The sequence below is a fragment of the Melanaphis sacchari genome, unplaced genomic scaffold, assembly GCF_002803265.2.
Source record: "Melanaphis sacchari strain LSU unplaced genomic scaffold, SCAv2.0 Contig85_pilon_pilon, whole genome shotgun sequence".
Lineage (NCBI taxonomy): Eukaryota > Metazoa > Arthropoda > Insecta > Hemiptera > Aphididae > Melanaphis > Melanaphis sacchari.
This window is the reverse complement of record NW_020271605.1, coordinates 2,022,223-2,043,865: the sequence shown is the minus strand read 5'-3', so window position 1 is coordinate 2,043,865 and position 21,643 is coordinate 2,022,223. Positions and strand designations below refer to the sequence as shown.

General features: G+C 26.7%; 1 protein-coding gene across 6 annotated transcripts; it reads left to right on the top strand.

The window, feature by feature from the left end:
• Positions 1–1,802: 1,802 nt before the first annotated feature.
• LOC112602273 (synaptotagmin-15-like) lies at positions 1,803–12,058 on the top strand. Of its 6 annotated transcripts, XM_025350253.1 has the most exons (10): positions 7,749–7,847; positions 8,033–8,076; positions 8,158–8,320; positions 8,459–8,702; positions 9,120–9,284; positions 9,356–9,642; positions 10,926–11,126; positions 11,188–11,314; positions 11,451–11,556; positions 11,688–12,058. In XM_025350253.1, exons 3-10 carry the CDS (start codon positions 8,175–8,177, stop codon positions 12,017–12,019), a joined length of 1,608 nt encoding a protein of 535 aa, XP_025206038.1. In that variant the 5' UTR covers positions 7,749–7,847; positions 8,033–8,076; positions 8,158–8,174; the 3' UTR covers positions 12,020–12,058. The 6 variants fall into 6 exon arrangements, with proteins under 6 accessions (XP_025206035.1, XP_025206041.1, XP_025206040.1 ...); XM_025350250.1 differs by lacking the exons at positions 7,749–7,847; positions 8,033–8,076 and adding an exon at positions 1,803–1,901; XM_025350255.1 differs by lacking the exons at positions 7,749–7,847; positions 8,033–8,076 and adding an exon at positions 1,806–1,901 and having other exon boundaries at positions 9,174–9,284.
• The last annotated feature ends 9,585 nt before the right edge of the window (positions 12,059–21,643 follow it).

The window sequence follows — 21,643 nt, the reverse complement described above, 5'->3', positions numbered from 1 at the left end:
TTTTTAAAATTGTTGAATGCGGCTCCAGAGTTTTAAAACGTCGTTGACAACTGTTGTAGGGTCATGAGTCATGACACTCATGGCAGATACTACAGATGGAACAATCGCTAAAATAAAGTAGATTTTAAAACACTAAATTAAATTAATAAAATTTATATTTTTATTTTTATTAATTATTTACGTTTATTATAACAATATTTAATACTCACGGCACACTTAGACAATGCTCGTAAAACTCAGTTCTTTAAAACCACCGATTTATACTGACATTAATTATATGATATTATAATAACGAAAAAATATTTTATCGATATTTAATAAAAAATCTAAAAATGTTTAATGTCTATAAATAGCTTAAAAAGAGTTAAAATATCTTAAAATTTTATCACGTATAGAAAATGCTAATATTAAAATTTTTTTTCAAATATCTAAGGTTATTTCTTTACGTTTTTGAATCAAAACATAAAAAGGAAAATCGATTTTGTTAAAAACCATAGTTGCTTATAAATTCTTATTTTTCCTTTATATTTTTACCCCTATTATTTTGAAATATAGATACTGGAAACCGTCAATTTCGACCTCCTAAAAGTACGAATTAGATCCAATTTACTATCATGATGGTCATACTATCATGTTTCTGCAGAAACTACCCTCAATGTTGAAAATTGAAACATTTTTTATGCTATAAAATACACGTCATAGGTATACGCACAAAAAAAAAATTGTAACATCATACAATCATCACATAAATACCTCTACATTTTACATACAAAATGTTCCTAACATTTTGGGAGTGGATATTTTCCGTGAATCCTCTTGCGAATATCAAACTGTGACACTGTATTAGTAGGTATTAGGTACTTATCTATATTTTAAAAATATCTAAATATGCTTTATTTTTTTTTTATTAAGTTTAACATTTATATACCTACAAATGGTCCAGTGCTGGAGAAAAAAACTTCTATTAATGTTAAGATATATATTTTTCCAATGGAATATATTGGGCTTCTAAAATTGTTAGGCCTGGGTACAAAATTATTATTTGAATTTCTTAGTACCATATTATGATATTTACTATTTAGGTATATACTAACATATTATATTGCCGTAAATAGATACCTTGATAGATACTTATAGTATAGCATAATATAATATGAATGAACCTACATATTGTGTATAATAAATCTATCAAAAAAAAATTTGTGTGTATAACTACATAAGTGGCTGGAGCAGGTAGGTACTAAAATTGAATTTATCTTATACAAAATGTTAAGTGTGTATAATATGAAACTAAAATGTGTGTGTAAAGGCCTAACTATATGTTCAATTAAATCATCTGGGAAAAAGTAGCCAAATATTTGATAAGGAATACTTAAATTTAAAATTTCGTCTGAAAATTCAGAGTTACCAGTAAAGTATTAACATTTTGAGTAGACAATTTTTCACGTTTCCAAGAAATATCTAATTTTTGCTTTTTTGTTTTAGGCTGAGGCTTAACAACAAAAAGGGGTATGGTTACATCAAATTTGGTTTTTTTTCTTAAATTTTTAATTTTATGGTCTGGAGTTTTATATATTTCATTTTTTGTATATGGCTGTACAGAAGTGGAGTTTGGAAGAGGTATCGATGGACCGTCAGGTTCACATTCAATACATTCTATGTCAACATTCATTTCTCAATTACTTTTAAATAAATTTATAGAATTAAGAAACGGGTCTAATTCATCGTCATCAATATTTTCTAAACATTAATCAAGTGCTTCTGAACCAACTATATTATCATCTATTTAATATATACCTTGTTCGTCGCCAGATTTCAAATCCTCTTCGGAATCAGATGGAAGTTTATTTTTCAGCAATTGTACAATTTCTCTTTCAAACAAATGTCTTCTACACGTCATGGTGAGTGAAAAAAAAAATAATAATTTTTAATGTAAAAAGTAAAATAATCAAACACGCCAATCAAAACAAACATACGGCACTGAAATACGTCGAAAAATATAAACGTCCAGTGTAGTGCTAAATACATACTGTTGCATATGAGCATTATGACTTATGAGCAACAACCGTGCATTATCGATTTACAAATGAAATATTTGACTTATCTGTATCAGACTGTATAATCTTGGAAATTATCTTAAGTTAAGATATATATCAACATGATTATATTTTTATTGTTATCCATAGTCATATTTTACGATTAAAAATAATTGAAAGAAAACCTAGAATATTGTCACATTCATATGTACAGGTCCATCGATAAATGATAAATACTAAATAGTTTAATTTTTCCAATTATATACTGCCGTCTATCGGTTTGGATTGTTTGGAAGTAAATCGCGTTATATATAATCATACTTAGTTGTGATTAAAGCTAAAATATACTAACATAGATAAATATCTAATTATAACCGTTTTTATCGGTTGTTGCCGAAAATCAACACCATGCATTGTAATATTGTGTAGGGTTAAGACACATTTTGGTTTTTCTCAAGTAAATTTGGTCACAACTATAGGTTTGCCCGGATAAATGCCGAAATATGACATTTTGCCCAATTATCGTTAGTAATTCGTGTTTATCGCTGCATTTTAGAGGTCGGTCCGATTTTGATTTTTACGGCCCAGTGTCGTGCCTAGCATTATTAGTACTCGGTACTAAAAATTATTTTTAGTGCCCTTATCTCCTTTACCATAGTAGTGTTTATACCTATAAAGAGATAAAATAAGAATAGGGGAGAGAAATTCGTTAGATGTATCTTTTTTTGCACATTTCTAACTTTATAGATTAGTTATTTAATATTTAAACTGTATACGTAGAATAAAAATATTGATAGATAGGTACTTATCATACTAAACCAATATCATTTTATTACGAATCAAATTTGTTTGATTGCATAAAAAATAACTTATCTTCAAATAAATGCTAATAAAAAATAATTTTGTACCTACTTCTGCAATAAATGATGTGAACATCATCATAGATGGGTTCAAAATAAAATCGTACAACTTGTTCCAGTCGAAATTCTGTTATTAAATTATTAATTATATAAAATAACAATAATAATGCACTATACTATATATACTATATATTTATACTATTTATATAGTATATTATTATTGTTATTGACGATCAATGACGCGTAATTTCGAGATAAAAATAAAAACCAATTATATCTATACATGAATTGGTATTTTTACATAATTGCCTACAATACATTTTAAAACATAATCGACACCGCTGATCAGGATAATGTTATTATATTAAAACCGTTAAAAATATAAACTAATATGGTTAACTTTCATCTATCAGTAATATCACTTAAATTTTAAAAAGGTTTTGGCGCCCTGGTAGGGCTGGTAGTCATGGTGCATACGCACCTCTCGCATTCCCTAAGCAAGGCACTATTTTTGCCTGTAACATAATATATACTAACTGTTAACTATGTACATTATGTACAATGTATAGATAGAAACTAATTAATAAAGTACAATATATTATTAATATAGCAACTTTAATTAATTCATGTTTATGCGTATGATTTAAAAACTTTTGAAGGGTGTGGGGGCAATGCCTTCTACGACAACGCAAAATTCTGTATAAACTATGTAGTACTTACAAAAAAATGTATATTTTAATCTCTAGTTGGAACTTGTACCATTAGGTATACAAAATATTAAGTATACAATTTAAATTCATAATAAAATCTTTAAGTAAATACATTTTAAACACTTGGAGAAAACATAAATCGAACATTATTAACAAATGATATATGGTCGGAATAAAATTTTTTGAGTAAACATTTTGAATTTCCTATTACATTTTATTTAAAAATGCATATAATGATGTATAAATATGCGCTAAAAAAAAAAAATACTCTTAAAATGTCAAACTATGAAAAATCAAAAATGTAAAATAAAAGTTTAAGTTTTCAATTTTCTGATATATGAAATGAATTTTGTACTTGAAAACATTCTCTTGGACTTCTTAAAAAATAAGGATTTTACGTTCAAATCTGGGTTCCAATTATAATACAATTACACTTATTATAATAGGTATGCCTATTAATTTTAATCCATTTTAATTCGTTGGAATTCGTCCGTTTCTGGAATGCGTTAAAGGCTCTAGATCTTTCCGAATTTCGCAAAAACTACGTATACGATATCACGATAAATCTTATTGCCATTTATCAGCGGCGACAGCGCCACGGCGGACATCACGCTGACGATTCAACCATGTCCTATGTATTGGTGTGTAGTGATCTTTGTGCCCTCGACGCTCACATAATATATATTTGTTTAATACCGTATAACGACTATAACGTATAGCGGCGTTAAAAGATTTATATAGCCTGCCAGCTTGCTCATTCGTTTCTTTCTTTATTTATTTATTTTAGTATTATCCATAAGTAAACTGTTCGTAAATTGTTTTTATAATTTTATTTTATACCATGAGTATATAAAAAACGCGTGTATTAGGTTAGGTTATCGCTTAATAAAATCATATTTTTTTTATTTTTTTTTATGACCCCGATTGCATTATAATAAATATAGGGTGTATATTATTATAAATTATTCATAATAATTGTCAATTGATAACATAAGTGGAGATGTAAAGCTACATTATGTTCATATAAGCCTCTAAAGTTAGGTGTTGTCTTAATATGATTGATTAATCATTAATGCATACGTATATAAATAAGATAGTACATTATTAAAAGTACCCAAAAGTCAGTAATAAAAAAACTAAGAGGTCTTTTATGGGTGAACAAGGTAAAATGTTATTAGTTTATTAATAATTGCTAATTATGTTGTAACTGAACTGTTACTGTATGAGTGTATAGTGTATGAATATATAACTGTAGATATAGTTCCTTACAACCTATAGATTCAAATAAATACAATTTTATTCATAAATTATTAATGTATGTACAATGTACATACTTATGTTAAATGGTTATATTTTAATACATTCATATATTTTATATTTTAAAGCCTTGGTATGTGCCATGTGGTGAAAATGATCTATCCATAACCCCAACACCATTAATCTCTTATAAGAAGATGTCGCACCCTCGTGTATTGTGTCCGTCTAACTAACGCATAAATGCATAACATGGCAAAATAAATTGCGTTCAGAACAATTCATTTTACTCTTGTTATTTTTAATGTTATAGTGAAGACAATATCCCAGATATCTCCAAACATGATATAACATAATAACCAATAAGTAGTTATATATACATAGGTACTATAGTAAATTGATCTATTATTATAAAATTTAAATAAAAAAATTCTGTTATTATTGTATAATAACATTAATTTTTTATTAAAAATTAACAACAAAAAATATTCAGAATATTATTTGGGAATGCCATGTAAGATTTTTTTCAATGTTTAAAGTTTAAGAAAATTTTGAGTAATTTTAAATAGTTTATTTTTATATAGTACTAAACAGCTTAATTAATATTTTTTTGTGAACAGACATGCCTGTAATTTATTTTAGATTATTTTGATTTAATTATGGATAAGCATTTATGATTTACTTGAAATCTGATCATCTAAATAATTCGAAAACCTTATTACTCGTATCATATTATATTGTACCTCGCTGAATTTGCTTTGCACGAGCCTTGAGCCCTTGAAAAATAAATTATACAATAATAGATATTTTATTATATAATAATTGTAATATAATTTAAATATACTTGTTAATTTATCATGTACCGAATGACGAAAATTAAAAATTTAAATTAATACATAAATAGATAGGTATCTATAGGTAAATATGTTAGATATAGGTATCATCTTTGCACAGCGAGGTTTATATAGTCATCAGTGTACATATTAACCACACAGTCGTTTATTATTCTCTCGTTTGAGGAAAAAATAATTTTGTTAAATTTTATATTAATATTTATTTTATTTTTGTGCAGCATATATTATAAAATATTTAAAAACCTATACATCTATATTATATGACCTATACATTCCACACGAATAATATAATGAATACTTATAAGTTATAACATTAAATAATAATAAAAAAAATCATTATAATATAGCTATAAAAAATATAAAATGTCATTTAGATTTAAATAAACCGGTAAATTTCAAGAACCCGTGAAAAACTGGTCACACGTGTAGTCTTGTATAGGTACGCTTACTGGCATACTAAAATATACACTACACATATATAATATAACCTATACATAAATATATAATATATATATATTATATAAACATATGTACGCCGACATTTTGAGTGGGTGGCTCAAGCGAATGTATCGGTTCAAAATTCGACAGTGATTAATTGTTGTCACATTCTGAGTAGTTACAAAAATTTTAGTATTGTACCAGTGATGAATAAACCACATTGTTTTATTCGCTAAAAAGGTTTTAACAGCTATAATATCGTTACAACTCATAACATTATATTAACCTGCAATTAACCTGAAGTATTATTTTTTTTTGTATCGTTAATAATATACCTACTATGAACTTAATAATATTAGGTCTTACGATCAATTTCCCTAATAAAAATAGGAAATTGATTGTGAGATCTCAGAAAAGCTTTCTCATTAGTTCGTGGTAATTTTCAGTACATCATTTATAATAGGAAATATGAATATCTATATAATTTTCATCTATTAAAATTTTAATGAACTCTGTCTTTTTAACTTTGAGTTTTTCATCATCCCACAACATGTACAGTACATATACCTTAATTTATTACAAATAATTAATCCGTTTTTGATTCAACTACTTCCGCAATACTGGATTATAGGATTACATCCACTAGTGCCACTCCATTTTCTGCTCATCTTTCTCACTTCATCATCTCCATTACGAATGCAGTAATTGTAATTATTATGGTGATCTAAAATTCCATATTTCATAGCATGACGTTCATGCACCCCTCCCACAAGATCATTCTGATGATAAGTGACTTTTAGTCAAATTTTTGTGTTAGCTACGATATGTGCTGATGAACATCGCTCACACTTCAATGATACTTATGATAGGTTATATACTCTGCATTATTTGTGTAATAGAGATAATATGAATGCTTTATTTTCAAAACTTAATTTCACTCTTCTATTATATTTCCACAGATAATACGCAGGTATTTGCGACCCGATAGTGACTGTATTGGTATGTGAACTCCCCATGCTTTATGTGCTTACCCATTTATCGAAATCTCCGATTAGCTGCATTATAGTAGGGTCACTAGGGTTATAATAGAAGTACGGAAGTTTAGAACTAGAAAATCTGGAGAGCTTGTGTAAACAAAGTACGTGTTGAACTTTTTAAAATCGGTATCTATTAGAGCTTCTTTTCAAGTCACATGATATTATGACCTCGATTTCAACCTGTACATTATGCTCTGATTTCTTGTTCTGATTATATATCATAATACATTATGTAAATGATTGTTTAAAAATTTCTGGTTATCCATAAAGTGTTTTATTGGTGAACAGGTACATAATTCTTTCTAGCAATACAATAATGTGCAATTTAAATCATTATGACACGTTGAATTTATTATATTATATTATTTGTTTTTGTAAAAAAATAAATTAATATTTATTATTAATATTAAATATGCATAATATATTATAGGGTTTAGATTGGCCAAATATAAAATTATCACTATAAAAAGATAGATACTTCCTATGCTGATAAACATAGTACACTACACTAATATTATATTATATACTTTTGAGTAGTTTTACACCGATAGGGGCCTATATACGCCAATGTTCGCCTGCATAATATACTAAACTGTTTACACAGTTGACCGAAACATCTGTCTACATTGAGGTTTCACTATTTCCAAGAGTGTTTTAGGTAACTATAATCAAATTTGAGCGCATTCGCCGGTAGAAGTGCACAAAATCAAATACTTTCTTTCTTTATTTTTTTTTTTTTTTACGTTTTTTACTCTCATTAAACTTTTATAAGGTAGACTATAATTGTCGGTTTTGCTTAATAACTATGAAGTAATATAAATATATTTTAAAAATGGTTTATAGACTAATCGAGATTATCACGTACCAGTTATAATATGTTTGTAGTGGTGCGTCAAAATAATATAAAACAGATGGTTTGACTTTAAAATATTTTAACCAGAGTGTTAATGGCTTATTCATTTTTCCAGAACGAAAATATACTGAAATGTTCAAGAATTGTTACCGATGTTGTTTATTTTATTTCGGTTTTGGTCGTCGTTCCGAAGACGTGGGCATCAATCTAGGACTGTTGGAAAATGGAAACTCTATTGCCGGTAGTACTGAACACTACACTGTTCAAAAAATATCAAGGTTGGTACTTATCAAGTTATTATAACGAAAACCGCATTACATTTTGTATAAATTTGTGTAGATAGTGCATACATTTAATATATACTTACGCTCACAGCTTTACGTCATATGAAGTTAATTATTACCATCATATTACAGTTTTGGTCGACATATTTCTCATGATGAAGACGGACTTTCTGTGTCAGGTTTTACCAGCGATGGTGAAGACGACGACCCTCCGCCAAAAACACAAACCATGAAAAAAAGAAGTAAATGGGGAAAACCAGTAAATAAACTCAAAGACCCAAAAACTCCAAATTCATTTCAAACATTAGCTGGTGTCAGTATGATGATGTTACAGCCTATCACGGCGGGGGCTGGTTCTACTTCAACACCAGATTTGGTGAGTTAAGTTTTAAGATACTTAAAATATTATACCCAATGGGATTTAGTGGATTCTTGAAACCTAGCAATAAATTATTATTTTAATTTTTCATTGAATCCTATAAAAATATATATACATCTTTAAACGTACTTATAATTAATTTATAATATATAAGATTATAAGGATATATGATAAGTGATAAAACACTTAAAAATAATTTATATTAATTAAATCTTGACACAAAGATTTGACTATACTAGGTATAATACGGTTTTCATATTGAGTGTAAAAATATTTGTAAATTACTTAATTGTCATTCAGCAAAGCAAGACAATAAAATAATTTAAATATGGTAGTATATTTAAATACGAAAAATCTATATAGTTTTAAGAAAAAACTCAAGAAAATTCTGTACGAGAATAGAACATTTTTTAGGTATTGACGTTCAAACTCTTGTTAGTGCATTTTTATCCTTATTATTTTTTTAAGAGTTTAACATCTGGTAAAAAAGAATTTTCCAAGAAAGAAGATAAAATGGATTATCTTTCTCCTGCGTCATGTAAAGAAACTACAGGTTGGCTTAAATCTCAGAGTATGCAGGTAAAAAGGGAATGCCCTCTTTCGATTAAAAATAAATTTAAAAATAACAATACATTAATTTTTAATTTTAGGATATGACTTCGACTACAGACTCCGATAGTTTTGCATTATCATTAAAAAGTGCTGACGACAACACATCAAGTTCAAATGTACGTCCTCATCGTTTTGGATCAGTGGCAACGTCAATGATTAATGTCACTAGTAGATTAACATCAATAAGATCAAAATCTACTGAGATGGTTTCGAATACATGGAAAACACCTGTAGACAATGCACCTCCGGTTGATCCTAATGCACACCAAGAACAAGCTTATGGGAATGTTAATTTTAAAATCACATACGATCAACATACAAAAAAGTAATATTACCAACAAAATATATATATATACCTTAAGATATCAATAGTGTGCTAAATAATTTACAGATCTGAGACAAACTACCATTTAACCACACGTGCACTCATGGCTTTTAATCTACATTTTTTTTTTTTAATAGTTTGAATATTATTGTTAAAAACTTTTTATCACACTAAATCTATTGCCCAGTACTTATCCAATACACTAACTACCCAACCACCTATGAAGGTTAGGTTAGGTTAGTTGAGGTAATTACCTTAAAAAATCCTATTTCGGCACATCACTTTTAATATATAGGTATAGCCGTATAGGTATACCTATTTGATATGCAGAGTAAGAATTAAATAAAACTACAGAAATTACTCATGATTAGTAGGTACTTAAATATGTTTCAAGTGTACTTCATCATTACTCATTGAATAGGTAGGTCACTTTAATAGATTATGGATGTGTTAAATTTAAATTCAATAATTTATTCATTGTATAATAACAACAATTCTAAATGAAGATCACGCTGTCAGCTTTTATTTCTAATTTTTTAACAAGTTTATTTATTTTTCAATTAGAAATATAGAAGGTTGAATTAAATGTTGTTAAGAACATCACATTATTATAATCTAATTGTTATAATATTGTTTCATGAATTATTATTATTTACTTAAAATTATATAAAATTATTACCGTATATATTAAAGTTAATAGGTACGCGTGGTATAAGTAACTTAAAATTAGTCTACAAACATTTTGGGTATTTTCTAGCATATAAAAAAATAATAATGCATGTAATGATAAACAATTTAAAGTACTTACGATTTTTTTGAATTACAATAAATTAATTAAAATTGTTAGAACTGTGGGCTTAAATTCAAAAAAATATTGCACACCATTTTTCACTACCCTACATTATTAAAATACGGAGGGTACTTATTATCGTTAATTAAAGTCATTTTGCTTATCTCTGCTCAAATGCACCCCCACCTATAGGTACATGCTTCGCCGCCTTGATTTATTACAAATTTTAGCTATAGCAGTTAAAATATCCAATCATTATTTTTATTTCATGAACCTGTTTACGTAGTTTATCTCAAATATGATGATGTGTTTGATTTAATATTGTATTTAATAAATACAATAAAATACAATTGAGTTATTTTAAGTCATATAAATTTTTATATAATTGGATGTTAACTTTATTATATAATTACCTAATAAAATTATTAAAAGTGTACGTATTATATAAGTAATAAGAGAGTTTTTATTGAAAAAAAACATTTTTTTTTTCAAGACTTTTTGTTCGCGTGGAAAATTTGGATGGATTAGCGCCTAAAGGAAAAGATAAACGACCATATAAGACAGTTTTAAAACTAACACTTTTGCCGCAGGAAAAAACTACTAAAACAAGTAAAACTATAGCTGCTGCTATGAGCCCCGTTGTAAATGAAGATTTTTTTATTAGTACCAAGTGTATTTCAAACAAAGTCTTAAGGTAAATAAGGTTTTATTAAAAATATTATTTGTATATTTTAATAGCTTAATAATTTATGTAGGATATCTGTTTTTGATCATGAATATCAAGGAAAATATGATGCAGTTGGTCATGCTTTATTTTATTTAGACAATATATCGCCCAGTAATGATGGAGCGCAAAGTGTTAAACTTTATAAACATTCTTGGGTAAGTGTTTAAAAGTTGAATAGAATAATAATTTTATAAATTCTATACTTGTATAGTGTAATTAGTAACTATTAATATATGTAAAAACTTAATTTACCTTTATAGTTATGTTTACATGTATAATTTTTTTCCACAGCCCGATATAAATCATTGTAATATCAATATCAGTTTAAGTTATAAAAAACAACAGGAAACTTTGCATATAGTGGTTCACGAAGCTAACAATTTATATCTGCCACACGGTTAGTAAAATAATAATGTAACTATATTAACTATTGAGCGTTGCATATTTGTGTAGTTTAAAGCTTGTAATTTACTTAATAGAACGTTAAATAATATATTTTTGAAATAATTAAATGATATATTTGTTTAGAAAAATCAAAAACTTTTGTGAAAATAGCATATTTTAGTAAGGGTAAACGCATCAAGGAATATCAATCACCATCAGTACCCAACACAAAAAATGACCCTAAGGCAACATACGAATTTAAAGTGGATATACGAATAGATTTAAATTCCACCGCAAATGGCTATATAGTAATTGGTTTAAAAGAAAAAGGATTCTTAAAAAGGAATGAAAGTAATTTAGGAAGAGTAATATTTGGGCCCTTTTTGTATACAGAAAGAGGTTATGATTTAACTCCTTGGGGTAAGGTTCTATTAACTAAAGATGGTGTTTCGGATACATTTAAAACATATTTATAACGTATAGAGAACAAAAATATATTTAGGTCAATATTAATATAAAATTATTAGTATTATAATGTATAATATTTATTGTTTAAATGGAATATTTAATTTGTATTGAAAGTTATAGTATGCCAAGTAGAAAATAATTTTTATAAACCAACATTATTGCTGTTATGTTTAGGTATAATTTTATATTTTCTTTTTTGAGATAAAGAATTTAGTAATTTTAATAATAAACATTAAATGTAAGATAATATGTATAAAACTTACTTACACGCTAAACGTTTATTGATTTAAAAATATAAATAGTAAAATATAAAGTGCTAAAATTGTATTATATTATATTATTTATATTGAATTAACCAGAAATTATTGTACTTAAAAAATTATAAAAGTTTATAACTTTTAACGTCTCCATCTGTTTGTAGAACAAATATTGGAGTACTTTTAATTTTTGTTAATAAATGTTTTTGTTTAATATTATTTTTTGATTTATTTTAATTTATTTATTTAATATTTTTGTTTAATTAATTTTCTTTAATTTATTAGTTAATTGTAAACCATAAACGTCCTCAATAGTTATTAAAACCAATTACATTTTTATTCAAACAAACATTTTGTACACGATGAAATACAATACTCCGCAGTTATATAATTTTTCCTAAAATGTAAATGGTTTTTTAGCAAAGTTTCAAAATTATTCAAATAAACTTTTATATATTTTTATCGTTTTTAGTTTAAAAATTTTGCTTGGTCTGTAGTTTTAAAAAAAGGAATTGATGTTTCTATTGTTTTATTTATTTATTTTTTTTTTTATCTATTATAGATTTCTTGTTGTTTATATAAGTGGGCATATTATGGCAAGCGTGTGGCTACAGAGAATTTTATTATATCAATTCAATGGTTGCGGTTTAATAATTTGAATTTTGAAATTACTATATTTTGAAAATTCCTGCTTTTTAAAAAATAAGAAAATAAATACTGCAAAAATATTTATCTGCAAGTAATAATTATAGACTATAGTAGGTACTTAACGGAGTGCTATTTCACATTTTAGAAAAATCTTCATTACGTATTTTTCTGTAAAATGCCAATTCATTTGATAGTAATTTTCCTTAGCCCCATCGGAACATATTTGGCGGTAATATTCCTGAAACTCCCTATTTCAAGTTCTACGAATGGATATACATGTACATGTTTTACGTCTAAAGGGGAAAATATATGGTTAGATAATAATATATTAAAATAACTCTTACTCGTACATAAATATATACCATTTGCGTAGGTATATATTATACTAGCATTACCATTATGGTTAAGTGTATATAATAGTTATATGGTAAATATATGTAATATTTATATATATATACAGGTAGGTAATTCGCATCCAAAACTCTATATAGGGGAGGGGGTATAAGTATTTTGGGAGTTTACCAATTGCGCTTAAAATTACCTTTTCATATACCAATTGCGCTCTAAACATTTTAGGGTCGATATACCAATTGCGCTCTAAACATTTTAGGGTCGATATACCAATTGCGCTCTAAACATTCTAGGGTCGATGTACCAATTGCGCTCAATATATTTTACATTACCTAAGGAAAACTTATTAGTTAGTTAATAACCGATTTTTTTTGCGAGTTAAAAGTAAAAGTCTTCCAAGTCGGTGAAACGTATAGGCTTTATACAGTTAAGTTAATGAAAACTAAAATAATATAACATTAATAATAATAAGAGAATAATGAATTTGGTCACAACGAGGTATAATAATAACATTATGATTTAAAAAAATATATATATAACACAAATAAATTAATAGGTGGGTACACTAACTGGTCACAAGTTTGATTGTCAATTATTCAAAATTAAATTAATAGGTACATAATAATATTATAATTCACATTTAAACGTTTTTACAATAATGATAACACACAATTTTTAAAAATTCGTTTCTACAAATTTCGCCAGATTTGTATTTATCGATATAAGAATTAATTGTTATTTTTTTTTTTAAATATGCTCTATTAGAAATATATTTTTCCTGTTCTATACTATTTATTGCAATGTACGTGCTAGTCTGCGTTTCAATAATAACTTTTAAAAAGACAAAAATATTTGGATGGGGAGAATAAAAATTTGTAGAAAATGAAGCGTGAAAAGCTTCACATGCATTAGTTGTACGTTCACAGCTTATTGAATTGGACGCCCACAGTTTTGGAGGAAATGTAGAATTAGATGATATATAGTTTTCAACGAGATAATTAGTAAATTTAGTTAGATTTGAATTAATTGGTTGAATCGTCATTAGTTCTTCTACAAACACATCCTCCACTTCTTCGTGTGAAAAAAGTGATAAACCAAAAACTAAATGAAGCCATTTTCCTACTTCAGAATTAGGATTTTTATACTCTGTTTGCAGTCCACAACTTTGAATATTCCTCCACCAAGCTTGTGATAAATGAAATCGACACCCTACTAAAAGTATTGAAGGCCAGACTTGTTTTACTGCAAAATGTATACCTTGTTCGAAATCGGCAACGACTGTTTTTGGATTTAAATCAATATTGAATGTTGCACATTTACTAATTAAAACTCGAAATAAATATTCATATGTACTTGGTAATTTATTTGGCAGTAAAGAAAATATAAGTGGAATATAGTGCCCATTTTTCAAACCATGTATTGTAAAAAGTTGGTAAAAATATTTAGAACAAAATTCGAATGTTCCATCAACAAATATTTTGTCACAAGTACATAAAAATTCTAAGTTTGATTTGGTAGAAAAACATATTATATTCAACATATTGTCGTTTATAAGCAATAAATTCTCACTCTTGTATGTATTTGTATCCAAATTATTTAAAGCTGTATGCACTTCGGTTACATTTTTCGGTAAAGGTGGTAGCGTTTTTCTACGAGTACGATAAACGCTTCGTCGTATAGAATGCACATCGTTTAATGTTAAATCTAACGCACTTGATTGCACTTCATTCCGAATTAGTTTTAGTGGTCGTGTTGTAACTTGGTCTGTTGCTTTTCTTTTTAATGAATTAGCAACAATTTGTCTATTAATATTTGAACTTACTTCGTGGTTATGATCAAAATTCGATTTTAAAAGCACCGTTTCACTCACATCACATAAAAAATTCGAAGTACACGATTTAATTGTACATCTCCATTTTATTCCATTTTTGGAAATAGTACATTTTCGGAACTTAAACTCGTCAAGAACTAATAACGGTTTACCTTTTTCACTAAAAGCTTTTGTAAAACGATCCATATTGTAACGTCAAACAACTAAAACTTATACTAAACGATTAACAAGACATAAGTATTGGGTACCTATCAATATGATTTATATTTATAATGGGTATCACCAATGTGTTCTTCTATCTACAGTATATTGTGTGCAACGAAACAATTAGGCTGATAAAATATATCCGATGATAATGAAAACTTGTTTTCGTCCATCACTCAAATGCGTACTTCCGTAATCAAAATATGTGCGTAATAATAATAACGTTTCATAAAATTCCCTACATTAATATATATAATAATACACTGTTAAAAAATATATTAAAACATAAGACATAAAGTAATAGGATTTTGAGTTTATGGTAATCATAATATTTGTATTTTGCATGTTTTAACAATAATAATAATTTTTCAAATAATAATTTGAGCATGGCAATTTAGAATAATATAATTTAAATTCAAGCGCAATTGGTATATTGACCGTAAAATATAAAGAGCGCAATTGGTACACTAACCGTAAAATATATGCAGCGCAATTGGTATATTGACCCAAGTATAAAAATTTTGTTTTAGGCGCAATTGGTCCATGCCCAGTATTTTTACCCAAAAAATATGGTAATTTTTATACGTCGTATTTGCCAGTTTAAACAAAACATACATGAAAACTTAAAATTATCATACTGGATGATTTTATACTTTGAATTGAACATGTATAAGCAAGCCCGGATTAAGGGGGAGCCAGGGAGCACGGCCCTGGAGCCCACTGATTTTGAGGGTCCCTCTTTATTTCCAATATAAATATATATTTTTAATGCGTTTAAAAAAGTTAAAAAAAAAAAAAATTATTTTAGTGGGTATAATAAATATACTAGTAGTAATAATTGTAAAATAAAATTGTTCTCAATTTTATATTACGAAAAATTACCAAATGATAATAAATATTAAATGTTATTCAATTTATTCATAGCGAATAAGTGGTAATAATTGATATTAAGTATTCTTGATCTATTCGTACGAGATGCCCATACATAATAAAAATAATTGTTTGGCCAAAAGAGCATTTTCCAAATTAACAAGAATAAAAAATAAATATAGAACAAGCCAGATTATGGAAAATTTAACATCATTAATTATATATTATACTCAGAAAATGATTTTTTTTGCAATTGAACAATTTCAATGAAACTATTCAACAATTTGTAAATGAAAAAATTTGCAAAAGAAAAAAATTTAAATTATTATTCTTTTTAATAAATACGGTGTTTGTATATATATATATATGTTTTTGTATTGTACAAAATTATACAATAATATACAGTTATATAGTTTTTAAAAAGTAGTGATATAATTTTTTTTGAAGTTAAAGTTGAAAGGGGGCCCACTAAGTTGATGGTGTTCTGGGGCCCAATCAATCCTTAATCCGGGCTTGTGTATAAGTATAAATATACTATTTTACATGTGCGTGTGAATGTGTGTGTGCATGCGTACTGTAAATATGTTTATGTGTATATAAAAAATGTATATTGTTATGTTTATTATATTTTAATATTTATAATATATATTGTATACGATATCGGACACACCCTTTTGCTTACGTGTTTATAGTTTTATACCCCACTATTGCAAATAACGATAATAATTGTCCGTCCGACCGTAATTCGAATGGTTTAATGCGAGATTTAAAAACTAGTTATGAGCTCTCGTAATATACGTATATCGCGAAAACAAACCCGAACTGGTTTAAAACTTTAAAATAATTTCCGTAATAATTGCTAAATAAACGCATAAATAATTTATATTATGGATTTTTGTGAAAAATAATAACAATAAAAGAAATTATGCAGAAGCCATTATAAACGATTACTCATTAAAAGTGAAGTACGTATATAACTGCGTAATAAAATATTGAACAGATTCGCATATACTCCAAATACGAGTGGCATCCAAAACGCGCGCGCGCGCACACATATACAAACGCTTATTATTCAAAATATAATTATAGACTCAAGACTCACGTGATTAACAATGTATACGCTTTATCATTTTTTTTTTTTTTTATGTATTCTATTCTGAGTAATTTACTTTGATAATGATAATAAGTTTAATATATGACCGTTTATGTAACGACATATTATATAGGTGCTGCTGTGTACCCTTGCCATACCCAGAATATACCTACCCATATAAATATATAATACGCTAAACGTGTAAAAAACATAAACACGGATAATCCGTGTTGTTTTATACTGCTCATGTCGGATCACATAAAAAATTGATTAATTTAATGGAACAATCATGAGTCATTAAATCATGTTTAAGGGACAATTAGCTCACTACACACTTTAGTGAATCATTAAATGTTTAATGATTGTTCATGCAACTCGGTAATTATGTTTTAGTCGGTAAATAATTTAATTCAATACTCTTCGTCTTTATAGTAAAATTGCATCAAGCAATATGGCTACGCATCAATGACAAATTTTATATAATTTATATCATTTATTCAAATAAAATAGAAGCGTACACAATTCCGAGTTGATACAGAAAAGTCTGGCTTAATAAAATCAATACTACTTTTCTGGGTTTAACTTACTCAGTGTTCAAACAATAAAAAAATTAAATCGTGAGCAGCTTAAATCCCACTTTATTTTATAATAAATGCTTTGGTAGAACTCGTGTTAATATTTGATGATAAGCTTATAAAATCATAATATTTTAATATTGATTACTTCTATTTGTTAAAAATTAAAACTTTTATGTTGATAAATTTTACAAGTCCAAAACTTTGAAAATGTTATAAATACCTATTATTTACTCTCATGTTGTTTTTATAACGATATTTTTTTTTTGCAACAATTAGTTAAGTCTACCACATTACTAATAGATTATGGTAAATAATAAAATAATGTATTCAAAAATAGGTATCCTTTAAAATTGAGATTGACATTGTATTCTTTCCGCGTAGGTTTAACCCCCCGCGTTCAGAAATGTTTTTCGTATTGGTTATTAGTATAGTATGATTTATAATTAAATTATAATTTAACACATCCATTAAGATTTTAGTTGTACTCGATGACCAGCTACTCTCAAATACTCAAAACCTACTACCAGTACTACTTAGTACCTATTCAGACATACTGTTAAGAAGATATCGGCACACTATTTTTGTTTTCTCTCTCTGGCCCAAGTGTATTATAACATAAACAAAACGCATTAACGCAGAATAATTTTTTTGATGTTTTTGAATAATTTTAGAGTAAAATCACCCATAACATAACTTATAGGAAATAATATTTTTGAGGGTATGAAATATTGATATTGTCTAAATATTGTCTCAAAACAATTTTAAACATAATTTAAATTTATAATTTTCTTTTTTTACTTTAAAAGTTGATTATTAACTACTAAGTTAAATAATAATAACATATGAAACCGATATATATTATTAAACCATCAAAAATATTATCCTCTAAAGTTATTTTAATATGTGTTTTTACTCTATGATTACCTCCTCAAAAACACCAAAAAAAATGACTCTGTTTTATCTATGTTACGCGTGGGCCAGAGAGAGAAAACAGTGTGATGACATCCTCTACTTAGGTGAATTTTCATATAATTATAAATGTATAATGTTTAAACACATTTTAATTTTTAGTTTTTACCTATACAAATATCACTATAGGTACTAAGTTTAATAAGTCATACTCGAACTTTTCACTTTTTAAAGATACAAATATTTAATTATACTTTTATTAATTTTTATTTCATAACTTCATAAGTCTATAAATTTTTTTATAACCTTGATGGGTATACCAATGCCTTTTAAACTATATTATATGACATATACAATAAACAAATACTTTATAAATAGTTTGTGTTTTATGTCTTTGAAAATTTAAGTGCTTCTATTCTATATTCTTATTTCTCACAGTTGTATACATCGATTCTACTAAAATATATCTCTACAGGTGTGCGTGTGCTGTGCTCAAATAACTTTTTGTATTGTCAAAATTATCAGATCTTATGTTACAAGACTATACTATAGTGTAGTAGTTCACACATCACTGTTAAATATTTAGTAATTTATTTTTTAAATTAGAAGTAACTAAAGGAAAAAAGTATAAATAGATTTATCCATGATGTTTGATATTTGATTATTATTATTTACGATGAATAATAATTATGAAGTTAGGTATTTAATTCCATGTCGGCATATAAACACTTAGGTAGTTAATGAATAAATTAAGAGTTAAGACAGTAGGCAGTAGGTATATTTTTTATACGTATGGTGACTGGTGAGTACCAACATATAACTTATATGATATAAATAATGAAGACTTAATGAGAATTCAATTTATTAAAATTTTAAGAAAAAAAATATTAGTGTGACGTGTATGCAACAAGGCCTATATAATTATAATAATATTCTTTCAGGATAACAAAAATATTTCGATGAAAAATAATGAATATAAATCGATTAGACAGGAAAAATGGATTATTGATCTATTATTGTATACCGCAATTAGATGCATACGCAAGCAGGTGCCTACTTATCATTATACTATATTATAGGCACTTTAGATACCTCTACACTTAATACATCTTATTTAATTGTATTATACGTTCAGTGGAGTCACATAGATGTCTTTAATCTTTATATTTTTCTAAAAGTACCTACCTATGCGAAGTACTTTTCACGAAATCTTTTGCGTACTTAATATTTTAATACATACTTACAAGTTTTAAATTTTAAATATGTACATTTGTGTCTATTGGCTATTACGTATATCTAAAAAATTGTAGTGTTATACAATCGTATACAGAGATATGTATAAGTCCATTTAGCGTAGCTATTATCGCAAGTAGGTAGTGTAAACATGCAGTATGTCATGTAATACTTATAGATATATTATTATTATCATATATACAAATAAACGTCCTATGTACGTGTTTGGTGGTTCTCGTAGGTTATGAGATAACTTTACTAATGTCTAATAATATTAATTTATATGGTTTCAAATATCCATTAATTTGAATTACCTTTATTTATATTTCATACAGTCGTCACTCGCTAAATATTTTTATATCGTAAAAAACTGTTTATCTTTATATTATTTTCTTACCTTTACGTTTAGTACTTTATTACTTTGACAAGTTAATTCGTCATAACTTAAACACGCATACAATAATTAACTTAAACTATAGTCTATAACTCGTAATGAACCAATACAATTTAGGGTACAACAAATGTGCAAGTGTATACCTACATGCACAATTAAATTTGTATTAGTGTAATACGCTTCCAGGCTTCCACTAAAACAGTATAATATGTCGCTAATTCGCTACGTTTTACACGCACAATTTTGTCCGACTGATTCGCCTCAATTTCTTATCACATTACAACCTACTGCAACTCGCAAGCCTGATGACTGATTGGATTGTAATAGTGTTTTCCGTTTAAGTGCATTTTGTACTCCCGAAGTTATTTTTAATGTGCATTTCGAATGTGTATTAACTAAACCGTTTTAGGTAAACTGAATTAGCGGCCGTTTACATACCCATAACTCCGAGAATCGGCTAATTTGAATCAAAGTAAATTGATTTACAAATGGTCGGTGCGTCCAAAATTAAACACTATATATAGGGATCCTAGGACAAATTATACCCTGTAAATAATTGTAATACAACGTTGTATTTTCTGTTCTAAAATATAAATGTACGTCAAAGAACTGTATACGTTAATGTAAATAATTATAAAGATAGTATTAGACAATTCAAAATGTTTTGGTTTTATCTTTTATCTATGTATTAATAATATTACTTGTGACAGTAAATAAATAAAATATAAATTTTATCATTTAGAGCGCTATTTAGTAGTTATTGGTACATACATATCCAAAATGATTCACAAAGCATGCTCATTCCCGTTATTACATTTAATGGTAAATTTATTCAAATTTTGTTTTCGGAATATTTAAATTTTTTACTTACAAACTATATTTTAAAATTCTCGAGATATTTTGTACTATACATAAGGAGTTTTCTGTGATAATGGCATTTTCTATTTTTTGAAATATTGTATATTGCAGATTATTTAGGCTTTTAGAGGATAGTTATTTTTAAAATATTGATGTACTTTAATTTGAAATTTGAACAAGTATTTTCTCAGTTATTACTTATTAAAACGATTATATTATAGAAATAAACTAATCACTAACATTTTTAACCATTAAAGCCCTCCCCCATATTTTTTAATCAAGGATTATAGTATTGTATTAATTCCTTAGAAACGTGATCATAAATGGAACTATTGTATTGATATAATTATAGATAGGTACAATTTTAGATAGGTATTTTTAATTTTCTTATTTTTAACTCAACTGC

Coding starts and splice junctions, on each gene's coding strand:
- LOC112602273 (XM_025350250.1), top strand. Junction 11,127..11,187: donor ATTTCAAACAAAGTCTTAAG/GTAAATAAGGTT, acceptor TAATTTATGTAG/GATATCTGTTTTTGATCATG. Junction 11,315..11,450: donor AACTTTATAAACATTCTTGG/GTAAGTGTTTAA, acceptor TTTTTTCCACAG/CCCGATATAAATCATTGTAA.